General features: G+C 45.6%; 1 protein-coding gene across 3 annotated transcripts in view; it reads right to left on the reverse strand.

Annotated features, from left to right (window-relative positions):
- Positions 1 to 2,929: 2,929 nt before the first annotated feature.
- Positions 2,930 to 12,595, reverse strand: part of PINX1 (PIN2 (TERF1) interacting telomerase inhibitor 1) — a 61,579-nt gene continuing 51,913 nt past the window's right edge. For all 3 annotated transcript variants that reach the window (XM_032104099.1, XM_032104098.1, XM_032104100.1), the window contains one exon: positions 2,930 to 5,965. In XM_032104099.1, the coding sequence (XP_031959990.1) occupies positions 5,360 to 5,965 (606 nt within the window). In that variant the 3' untranslated portion in view covers positions 2,930 to 5,359. The remainder of the gene's footprint in view (positions 5,966 to 12,595) is intronic.

Raw genomic sequence — 12,595 nt, forward strand, 5'->3', positions numbered from 1 at the left:
GCGAAAAGCCGCGAGCGAAAATAGACGGAGCAGACAAAGGGGGGAAGAAAGCTTTGTTCTCCCCCATTTTCACGGATGGGGAACAGTGGCAACAACTCCCATGGGCCAGGCAGAAAATGAGTGGCTGAACCCTACATGGAAGGACCATCTCTTTAAAAATATCCCTCTTCTTCTTTTTTTTTTTTTTTTTTTTTTTTTTTTTTTTTTTGGGTGGATCCGACATCTGGAATTTTACTCCTGTGAAGGGAGGGTTTATTTTCGCCCCCCACACCCACACCCCACCAACCTTCAAGGACATTAAAATGTGTGAGAAAGTGCAAAACCTAAATTAGCTCAATATTCACATGTTCCTTAATTATTGATGAAACTCTCGGCTCCCAAGGGAAGTTTTTGCAGAGACAGCTAGGGGTTCCCAGCAGAAGATTCCCTCAGTGCTGCAGTTCCCAACTCTGCCCACTGCCCATCCTCCCTGATTCCACCAGGTTTTCCCCAGGGATTGCTACCTAGGCCATTTATTTTCTAGGGAAAAAACCCCAGAGCTTTCCCATTATATGAAAAAATGCAGACACCTCCCCCCCACCAGCCCCAAAATACTAAATTTTTCAGCATAGTGCTGAATATTTCTGCTTTTGCTACTTTTAAAATGCAGTTTTAAGGTTACAAAAAGATATATTTTAGTGCCTTTAGGTTAAAGGGAATCACAAAGAGTTTCTCTCTTACAGCTTTACATTTATAAAGATGGATTAAGATAAGAAAAGAATCTTCGAGTGATTCAGAAGCAGATTTTGACTTGCTGAGAAATGGAGCTTCAATTTCTTTTACAACAATATTCCCACTTCTGCCACCACAAAATTGTGTATTTGTACTGCATTTCCAAGTCCCACATCACTAAAAGTTTGCTGGTCCAAGAAAAAATTGCTTTATCCCTGGATGGAACAGGTACAGAGACAAAAAGCCCAAGAACTTGTCCCAAGTTCTCTGAGCTCGGATCCTTCCTGGGGGTTCCTGCCCAGGAATGAGGAGGAATTAGGCAAAGGATGGCTTTGGATGCCCACAATCCTCACGCTGTATCCAATAGGACACACTATTCCCAGATCTTTTTTCCAGCTAGGCGTGATGCCGGGCAGTGTTTCCAATAGACTTTGTGTGGTTTCCCTCTCTTCTTGGAGCTTCCTTCCTCCCCTCAGTGTTGGCAGGTTCGGAGGTTTCGTGACGTCAATTGTGCCTTTTGAAGGTGGATGCTGCAACAACTTCGGTCTCGTGTGTTTAAACAGGAGAAAATTGGTTAATTACGCTGATGAGTGCAGCTAATTGTCCTTGCTGAGAGCTGAGGAGCTCAAGGCAGAGAGCACCAGGGCAGCTGAAAGGAGAAGTGCAGCCATGGACACGATGCTGAGCTGCCCCAAACATTTCACAGAGCCACAGAATAGTTTAGGGTGGAAAATCCCTCAGACATCATCGAGTCCAACCATGCCCCAGCACTGCCGAGGCCACCTCTGACCCATGTCCCCAAGTGCCACATCCACACATCTTTGAAATCCCTGCAGGGATGGGGATTCCACCACTGCCCTGGGCAGCCCCTTCCCGTTCCTGACAACCCTTTCCATGAAGAAATTTCTCCTGATGTCCAACCTGACCCTCCCCTGGCACAGCTTGAGGTTCATCCTGTCCCTGTTCCCTGGGAGCAGAGCCCGACCCCTCCGGCTGCCCCCTCCTGTCAGGGAGTTGTGCAGAGCCACAAGGTCCCCCCTGAGCCTCTTTTTCTCCAGGCTGAGCCCCTTTCCCAGCTCCCTCAGCTGCTCCTGGTGCTCCAGCCCCTTCCCCAGCTCTGTTCCCTTCCCAGGACATGCTCCAGCCCCTTCAATTCACAAATGTCACAAAGCAGCTGCATCTCAATGGACTCAAATTCACTTTAACACAAGCACAGGTGGTTCTGAAATCTTCAATGGTGCCTTGCATTTATGTTTTAAACAAACCCTGGCTGTAACTAAAAGGCACTTGGGGACATGGGGCAGTGGTGGCCTTGGCTGTGCTGAGGGAGTTGTTGGACTTGATCGTCTTAGAGGGCTTTTCCAGCCTTAATGATCCCATGATTCTACAATTCTACCTCCCCTTTATGCTGGCTGTGTGTGAAGCACCAGAGCTGGAACAACTTGGGAGGAAATTCAAGGAATGCTGCCTGCTCCACATGTCTGGGCTGTCACTTGGGGTGCTCCAGTGCCATCTCCCATCCCTGGCTTCAAGGAAAGCTCCACAGTTAGACAAAACTCCAAAAGCCCATAAAGTTCACGCAGATTCGGGTCCAACAATGGTACCAGGACTATTTCTCCATGGTCTCTACTGCCCAGGGTAGTTTGGTGCCTGCAGGTGTTTACAACACAATTCAACCTCCGGGATTGCTGCTCTGACATTGCACTTGCCAATCACGTCCTTGGCCGTGGATCCCGCAGCGAATTCCAAGCCTCAAAGCGAAGAACAGCCCTATCCCTGCAAAGAATGGAACAGCTCAGGAGAAACCAGTGTTGGAATGTTCCCAAAGCAAAAAGGAAAATTTCCTTCTGTCACTGCTGACCTGGGGTTACCAAAACTGAAAACATTTTAATATCTGTGCTGTGCGTGCCTCGTTCTCCGTTTGGGAGCCACAGCAGAGCGGGGAGTCTCATTTTCCTTGGTGTCCAGGTAATTTCACTGGGAGCCACCTCATTCTGTGAGCACAATGGATGAATTCATAACAAAAGGCCTTGGAGTTTAAAAGTCTGATTTTCGCGGAAATGAAACCAAGTCGTTCCTTTGTGCTCACATTCTGCTAATTCCACCATCTGGGCACTGATGTAATTCTTTTTCTTGTGCTTTCTAAAAAAGGCCTTCTTGCCAAACCAGAGTTGGGTTAAAACTGAACTCAAAACCCACTAGAAACAAACAAAAAAAATTATATGTATGTAATTTATTACTCTGAAACATGTTCCTCTTGTTCCAATCATCCATTTCACTGGACAGTATCTGGTAAGAAGAGCTTTTCATTGAGTAATGCTGACCACAAACACAGAGCAGAGCAGTTAAATCAATTGCTTCTGTCAAACACAAGCAATTCATGATTTATGATTATTTATTTATTATGATTTTCCCCTCCTACAACCACATGGAGAGCTCGGGGCACACTAAAATCCCACATCTCCCAGGATAAAGTGCCATGTATTTCTCGCAGAAATAGAGAATCTTCCATTGGTAGCTGATACTTCCATCTGAGCCGGATTTAAGTCTTGGGTATCCTGAACTTAACAGGAGCAACAGCACGAATTCAAAGGTTTATTCCTGGTTTTATTCTTCCTGTAACTGACACGGGAACGTGGCCAAGCACCCACAAGAACCAGCACACAGAAACACATGGAAACTCACAGAGGGAACAAACAAACAAGCCCAGCAGTATTTGCAGAAGGAAACCTTATTCCTTGACTAGCACCTTTTTAAACTGAAATTCCGGAGATTTTAGACTGTAAAGTTTAGTTGCTTAAGAGTTAAAAAATAATAATTGGAAACAATCAGGCTTTTGGATTCTAATAACAAAAATTCCAACTTGTGGTGAGCAAGAGATCAGGAGGGATGCTTCAATGTAACACAAAACATTATTTTGCTGTCTTCCTCCATTGAGAAGACGGTTTTTTCACCTCAAGCATGGAGTTTCCTCCCAGTCTGATAACAACTGATGGTATTCAGTGGCATTTCATTTAAGGAAGCCAGGGGCAAGCAGGATTATGTTGGATAATAACTGTACAGCCTGAAAAGGAGATGCAACAAGGGTTAAAAACCCCTGGTGTGTGAAAGGCATCTTGTTCTCCCATATAAGAAGTGCAACTTCATTTTGCTGCAGTGAACGAGCATGTCCTGAGGGCAGAAAAAAACCAAAAAGGTGCTTTGGAAACCAAGAGATCTTAAAAACGGAGGAGTTGAGCTGCAACCAAACCATCCATGTGGTCTGGGTGCTGCAGATGGAGCTTCCTCCACTGCACAATAAAGGCTGCTTAAGGAAGTTTTTTTCCCTATTAACATCTGCATCTTGACAATGTTCCTCAAACCATGTTAAGCAACTCCACTGAGCTGAGACAATATAAAAATGTACCCGTTTTATTCAGCAGAGCAGCCAACGGGATGTTTTAGATTTACACTGATGAAACCCAGCCAGGCCTGAATGAAATGAGCAGCTAATGGATTTGGATTCTGGGTTCTGCCAGGATAACTGGCTGGTTTTCAGGGTTCTGCTGCCAGTTTGCTGTGGCCAAAGAAATATCAGAACAGGACACCAGGAAGGTGAATCCTTCTTCCCATCCCACCACTTCCAAGATCACCCATCTCTTCTGACAGCTCTGAGTGATATTAACATCCCAAAATTCATGCTGAATGTTTCAGATCTCCCACAAAAGTGCTCGTGGCAGTGCCCAGTTCCAGCATTCCTTGTTTCCAGTCTTACAATGAGAAACAAGCTCTGGTTTGGTTATAAATCCAAACTGCAAGTTTTCGATGTGTGAATGGCAATACCAAATGCATCTAACTGTGCTTTTAAAATCTATTGGTCTCCCAATTTCAGGCAAAAACCTTGCTCTATCCAAGGCATCTTTCTGAATTCCAGAGACCACTGAAGAGATCCTGAATATTGCCTGGGAATCAAAGATAGGGATATGGTTAATAAATTATATGGTTAATACACACTTCCTTTAGCTTTGGTGCAAAGTTATAAAAGTTTGACAATGGTTTGGAGGCACAGGGAGGTCTTTTTATTTCATCCTTTAGTGCTGACACTCAGGAGCAAACCTTTAATCAGAGTAAGCATTTTGGGAAGAAACAACATTCATTTCATAAGTAAAAAGAGGTGAATGTAAAAATTAGACACCACTTTGCAAAAATCACTGAAGAAACACAGACAGCTTTGCAAACCCCCTCCTGCTTCCAGAAGCAGAGCTGGGGTCTCACAAGTGAAAACAACTTTAATAAAAAGGCAGTACTTGGGTGATTTTTTATTGTTGTTTTTTTTTTTCCTGGATTGAGAAAAACACAGTCAGTGTGAAGCAGCAGAAAGTCGTTCCCTGCCTTTCACAGTCTCGATGTGTTAATCCCTCACGGGCATCCCTTTTGAATGTGGTACTGAAGCTCCTGTTGGCACATCACCAAGTTTTCCTTTGGGAGAGCTGGGTTTAGATCCAGTCTGAGCTTAGATTCAGCCTGTGTTTAGATCCAGTCTGTGGTCCCAGCTGGAGCTGGCGCAGTGTCCAAGCCTGGAGTACAATGTGTTGTCTGCTGCTGTGCTTGCACAGAGCCTCCTCTAGTGCAGACTCACCCCAGACCCCCAGCCTGAGCCTGAAGGGGGTTAAAGGTTCTTGCAGTGCTTCTTTTTCTTTCTGGGGGCTCCATCCCCACACTCCTCTGTCTCCTCTTTCTGCTTTTTGTGCTTCTTCTTACGGAGTTTCTTCTGCTTTTCCTCCTGCTCCTCTGTGCTGAGTTCCTCCTCTTCCAACATTCCCACAGAAATTTCTCCACTGCCTGTATTTTCATCACAACTGATGCTTTCTCCTTCATTCTCCACTTTGTGTTTTCTCTTTTTTTTCCTTTTGTGACATTCATTTAGTGGATCATCCAGTTCTTTTCCATTCAAGCTCCCTGTCTTAGGCTTTTTCCCTGGTTTCTCACAGTCCTCTGTCCTCTCTGCCTCATCATCTCTCTTCTGCTTCTTCTTTTTCTTTTTGACTTTGGTTTCCAGCTCTTCTGAAGGCTCCACAGCTTCATCAGCTGTCGGGCTGGAATGATCCACCTTTGTTTCTGTTTCCTTCTGGGATCCCTTCAGCTTTGCCATGCGCTTGGCGAAATATTCCTGGACAGTGAGACCACTCTTCACTGTATTGGAACCATCTCCAGGGCTGGAGAGCCAGTTGTTCCCCTCCTTCTCTTCCTGGGAGTCAGGATCACCAGTATCCTCCTGCAAGTGAACAGAGAGGAGCAGGAGTGAGAGTCAGGAATCATGGCATTAAACATAACGCTGGGGTTTTTCTGCACACTAGTAAGGAAAATACTGAAAAGTAACGTGGTGCTTTGAAAATTAACTGTGAAAATACAGATTTGGGTGGAAGTGAGGCAGCCCTTAATGTAAAAAATGCTGTAGGGTTTAGGAAGAGGTAGAAGGTTGGGAGGCAGCAAGAGAACACAAACCAAGACAATTTTCAGTTGTTTTGAGTTCCTCAGTTTACCTGCTCCTACGTAAGTCATGTCTCCCACTGTCATACTCAGTGCATTACACTGACTTTACAAAGCACATGTCTCTGCAAGACATAAACCAGCATGAAAAACGATCCACTGCAATCTATTAGCCCGTGGCACAAAGGAAATCCCACGCCTGGAATAACTCTCCAGCAAAGAACTTGTGATCCAGGGAGCAATCCAGCACTGAGGCACCTCTTCCATCTTATCTGATCCTTGGAAATGTTTGTTTCGGAGCTGCTCTGCTGTCAGGGTGTCCCAGATGTTGTTATTTAAACAGGCTCCATTTGATCACACGTTATCAGATGGCACAAACAACATCACAGGTTACATCTTACAAGGTTTCTGCGGACATGAAATAAAGAGCTGCTCGTCTCCAGCTGGAGGTGAATAATCTCCTTTTTGGAAAGGAAATATCAAACTAAAAGCAAAGTATAGCTCTGGAGCTGGATGTTATGGATGGCACGAAGAGAATGGACTCTGACAAAGCAACAAATGCCACAAGATGGAAATGTATAATTTGTTAAATTATCTGAGATTTACAAAATAAACAAACCAGAAAGGCAGCTGAAATTAAGGCTTGTTCACATACATACCAAAGCACTCAAAACAAAGCCTTTGTGGTATAGCCTTTTGCTTGGCAAAAGTCACAAATGACTCTTGGAAATGTCCCAAATTTTCACAGAATCATGGAATCACTGAAGTTGGAAAAGAGCTCCAAGACCATCGAGTCCAACCTGTGACCGGTCCCCACCTTGCCACCAGCCCAGAGCACTGAGTGCCACCTCCAGTCATTCCTGGGACACCTCCGGGGATGGGGACTCCACCACTGCCCTGGGCAGCCCCTTCCAATGTCTGACCACCCTTTCCATGAAGAAATTCCTCCTGATGTCCAACCTGACCCTCCCCTGGCACAGCTTGAGGCCGTTCCCTCTCATCCTGTCCCTGTTCCCTGGGAGCAGAGCCCAACTTCCCCCGGCTGCCCCCTCCTGTCAGGGAGTTGTGCAGAGCCACAAGGTTCCCCCTGAGCCTCCTTTTCTCCAGGCTGAGCCCCTTTCCCAGCTCCCTCAGGTCATGAACTGTTTCTTTAAAGCCTTGTACACGCCACAGGGAACCAGGCACCCCCTCTGGATGGGAGAAGCTGGGAAGGCATAGAATCCTCACCAACATCTGCCCTACAGCCCCTTCTTGAAGGAAAGGGGGTCCACAGGGATTACAGTCAGAGATAATTCCCAGGTTTTCCATTCATAAATGCACGGATGGATAAGAACATCCACTCTGCCCACACATCCTGAATGAAGGGACTGTAAAACCTGCCCAAATCAGAGCAGCCACATTTCACAGCCACTTTCACTGCCATGACCTGATACTCGGGGAAGGCCAGCAGAGAGCTGGGAGATAAAATCCCACTTATCTCAACACTTTATAGTTATTGCATGATGCTGCAGATAAGGGATCTGGCTCTCTTGAGGGCATCGTTAAACTTGCTGGCTGAAGTGGGGTTTATTAGGGTCTGTGAGTAAGGTTTTCCAGGTCTGGCTCCTTATGCATCCATAACCTTTACTCCCATAAGCAGGAATGCAAAAATTGGTGTCATTAGTGATGCATTACGAGTGGTGATTTCCTCATCCATCTGCTTTCAAGAGAGCTATTCCAGTGGAACGAAAGTAAGGCTGCACTTGAGATTCCAGTGATGTTTGTGTGGGCACTTATCAAAATTAGGGACTTTTCTTGTAGGGATATGTTGTAGTGTTCCTGCAGGGTTATGAAGTAACTGAAACTATTTGACTTCTGGCAAAGGGATGTGGAACACAGGGAAAAACAGGATGTATCCACACACGTCTCCACACAGGTTACGTTTGAAAGCGGAGCTGCAGCAGAAGTTTGACAGGACAGAATTCCCAGGATAAATGGGTTGAGCTACATTTATATTAAACCTGTTTTTAATAAGACCTAACCCAACAAGCACAGAATCCCACGGCATCACAGGATCATTCAGATTGGAAAAGAGCTCCAACACTATCAAGTCCAACCTGTGACTGATCCCCACCTTGTCACCAGCCCAGAGCACCGAGTGCCACGTCCAGGCCTTCCTTGGATACAACCAGGGATGGGGACTCCAAACCTCCCTGGACAGCTCCTTCCAATGTTTGGCAACCCTTTCCATGGGGAAATTCCTCCTGATGTCCAACCTGACCCTCCCCTGGCACAGCTTGAGGCCGTTCCCTCTCCTCCTGTCCCTGTTCCCTGCGAGCAGAGCCCGATCCCCCCCCCGCTGCCCCCTCCTGTCAGGGAGTTGTGCAGAGCCACAAGGTCCCCCCTGAGCCTCCTTTGCTCCAGGCTGAGCCCCTTTCCCAGCTCCCTCAGCTGCTCCTGGTGCTCCAGCCCCTTCCCCAGCTCCGTTCCCTTCCCTGGACACGCTCCAGCCACTCCAGGTCTCTCTTGTTGGGAGGGCCCCAGAGCTGCCCCCAGGACGGGAGGTGTCCCAGCAGAGCCAGCACAGAGGGACAATCACTGCCCTGGTCCTGCTGGCCACACTATTCCTGACACCAGCCAGGTGCCACTGGCCCCTTGCCCACCTGGGCACACCTGGCTCATGTCCAGCTGCTGTCACCAGCATCCCCAGGTCCTTTTCCAGCTTTCCAGTGGCTCTTCCCCAGCCTGGAGCTGCAGGGGTTGGTGTGACCAAGTGCAGGATGTGGCACCTGGCCTCGGTAACCCTCACAGCGCTGCTCTCAGCCCATCTATCCAGCCTTGGTGCAGAGCAGAAATAGCTGCCCTGCTGAAGCCCAGGCAAACAGGGTCATTTTCCTTCCCCCCAGAGCAGGATTTTGACACCCTGTATTGCAAAGGGACAGACTCCCAGGTTTTTGGCCAGAACCATTTCCCTCCCCACCCCGATGTGTAAAACACACTTGGGCCCAGAACACCCGTTACCCCCTGGCCAACCAGGAAAGGATTTTCTCATTGCTTTGGTGACTTCAAGTCCTGACAACTTAATTACTGTAATTGAAGGCAAATGTTACTTGAACTCTACACGTTTCTTTTCATGAAGTACATTAGGCATAAAAACAAATGTTCCTTTGGTTAAGCAGAGGAGTTCCAAAGGTATGTATGAGTTTAGAAAATAAGAACCTTGCTCAGAAACTCCTTTATTGATAAGAATTTTAATAACCACGGGCCACTGAGCACAGAACTAACAGGGCATGGAGACAAGCAAAGAGGTGCCAACCCTAGTAAACCTCTGGGTTTAGGAAAAGCTTATGTAAAACCATAAATCACCTGGAAGGGCTGTTAAATGCCAAGGTATTCCTGCTTCCGTGGTGTACCTCTCCCAGTAGCCAAGGAAACACTGCTGAACTCCAACCAGGGGTTTTCTCTAACCCCTCACAGTTTGTGCAATTCCTCCCCTGCTTGACCCAACACAGAGAAAAATTTCAAAGAAAAATAAGGCAGATATCCCTAGAAGTGGATTGTGCTGCTGTAGCTTCTGAAAGACAATTTTCCACCAGATAAAAGACAGAAAGAAATATTCCTGCTCCAGAGAACTGCTGGTAAAAGGGAAAGAGCAATTGTGCTGTAACTGGAGGGAAACCTGAAGATTGGGCTTTGGAGGAGATGTTTGCCCATGTCATGAGTTCCAAAATTGTCCACAAAATCGAGCTGAGGAGATGAAGTTAAAAGGAATTGGGAATAGGGAATTGGTAGGATGGTCCCAAGCAAAAGAAAAGGACTGCTTGAAACATGGTGTTAAATGTGGAATGAGTAAGAGGAAACAATAGGAAAATTCAAGGAGAGGTTGGGAAGTGCACAGGAAGAGATGAAGGTCAATTACAGTCCCCTGTAAATATCATCTGTTTATGTAATTAGTGAAATGTATGGAAAATAATGTGAAGGACATAAAGCACTCCATGTACCACTGTGTTTTTCTCTGCCTTTCTTCGCTTGCTGATTAAATCATTAAGGGACTACACTAAACTTACAGAGGGAAATCCTGGTTCCCTTGAATCCTGCAGGATCAGGATTGGATCTCTAGGGCATCCCACTCTCAGAGCACCTTTCAGTTATTTAGAGAAAGGAAAAAACAGGGAATTATGGTCAATTATCAAAGAAATTCACATCAGTGAAAACAGTTTGGCAAGAGCAGAAGCCCGAAGTGGGAAGGATTTTGACACCTCATGAAATGAAATGAGTTTGAAACCCAACCTGGTCTACTGGAAGGTGTCCCTGCCCATGGCAGAGGTGGGAGTGAGATGAGCTTCAAGGTCCCTTCCGACCCAAACCATTCTGGGATTATTACAATTAATATTCAAAGAGAGGAACTGCACCTGCAATCTGGAAGGAGAAGTGAGGTAGAACCAACCAGCAAAGTAAAGGGTGCTGGCACAGGAGCACCAGAAGCAGCCTGGATTAATTCAGAGAAGTTTCCCTCCTCTTCAGAATGCAAGTATTTCTTTTCTAGCACTTAAAGTCTTAAAAGAGGGGAATACAAAAATCTCTTAGACCATCTCAGTCTGCTACATATGAACTACTATTACTTAAGCCCAGTAATTTCACGTGCCTTTGCTTTGTTGGTAGTAATCCGCAACAATTTTATGAAATCTGATTCACAAAAACGACACAAAAGGCAAAGTCCAGAAGGGATGATCATAAAGGCAGAATAAAGCTAAACTATTTCAGTAGGTTCTCACTTACATTACAGAAAGTGGGCTGGATGAAGCACATGGAGCCTGAATTCCATGGAAAACACAGGATCACTCCACTCTTAGCTTTAAAATGCAGCCACCCCTGTTCTGCCTTTCTTACCAACTTTCTTGTTGAGAAACTGTAACAAGATTAAAATAATCCTGTTCTGTTTCTGCTGCTTCAGATCCTCACCAAAGGGTTGGTAGGACCCCTGTACAGTGCACAAACCTTGACAGGCAAGAGCTGAGGGCATCCCTGTATCTTTCCATCCCAGGAATGGCTGCAGATAATTCCTGAAGAGTCACTCTGGAGCTCTGCAGACATCAACGATGACAGAGTCTTGCTTTAAGGAGTTGACAACTTCAAGTTAAATATGAGCATTAATGTTTGGATTGGGATCAAACAGGCAAGAGGGTGAACAAAGACCTGTAGCCTGATGAGTTTAAGCAGGATTAAAATAAATACATGCATAAATAAGGCCACATACCATCAGTTCTGCAGTCAATTCTGGCATCGGAACAGGTACCCAGGAGGCTCTAATGCTTCTAATTTACCTGATTAAAATTGGTTTAGTGCAGACAGCATCTTGTGAAGAGCTGATGAGAACAGAGAGGGCTGATGCAAAGGGAAAACGGGACAATTTCCCAGTGCTCATGAGGAAAAGGACAGGCAGCAGAAGGAAATTATCCACAGGAAACTTTGCCAGGAGAAATCAGTATCTTTGTGAAGCCTCAACAACCACTGGAGTCTCAGCCACTGAAAGCAACTCAGACAACTACCAGGGAAGTGTTAGGGGGAGTTAATCATTGCTTGGAATGGAAAATGTGGGATCTGGACTCCAGAAGCATCTTTTAGTCCTGTAATGCTTCAGAAACCTCAACAGGGATACAATTTGACCTCCTGGTGATCACAGAATTGTTAAGGTTGGAAACCTCTCAGACCATTGAGTCTAAGAATCTCCCAGCACTGCTAAAACCACCCATGTCCCCAAGTGCCACATCCACACAGCTTTTAAATCCCTCCTGGGATGATGATTCTACCACTTCCATGGGCAGGCTGTTAAAACAAATGAGGGTTTAATAAAAGAGATGAGAATCAGGAATACTCAATTTGTACAAAAGTGGTAAAAATTCAGGTCACCTGCAACTTCTGGTTTTTGTTGGCCATGCTGGTGTAGTCACCAGGACAAATCACATATCCACAAGAAGGTTTAATTTTACTACTGTTTATCCTGAGTGCCAACAGAGCAATGAATCCACTGATGGGAAATGGAATGAAAATCCTGAATGTCCAATACCTGGGTGACATGACACTTGTTAAAAGGACAAGTTCCAATTACTACAGAGAAGCACTTTCCTGTTTGACTCTATCTGTGCCAGAATATATTGAAACATCAGCTGCTGTCTTGCAGTTGATATTAACTAATACACTCCACAGGAGCCACCAGCTGCCTCTAACCCAGCAAGGACAAGAAGAGAGGTTAGGAAGTAATTAATGGGAAGGGGACAAGGAAAAATGTTTAAAAAAATACAGTGTTCTTCCATGGAATTATGGAGATCCATTTTTGCTACACTTGCAACTACAAAAGAAAGAGCAGATTGTTTCTCTTGCAATCAAAAGGCCAAGGAGTTTTATTAGAGTAAATCTCTGGCTAGAATAATCTGGG

This window comes from Corvus moneduloides, chromosome 3, assembly GCF_009650955.1.
Source record: "Corvus moneduloides isolate bCorMon1 chromosome 3, bCorMon1.pri, whole genome shotgun sequence".
Lineage (NCBI taxonomy): Eukaryota > Metazoa > Chordata > Aves > Passeriformes > Corvidae > Corvus > Corvus moneduloides.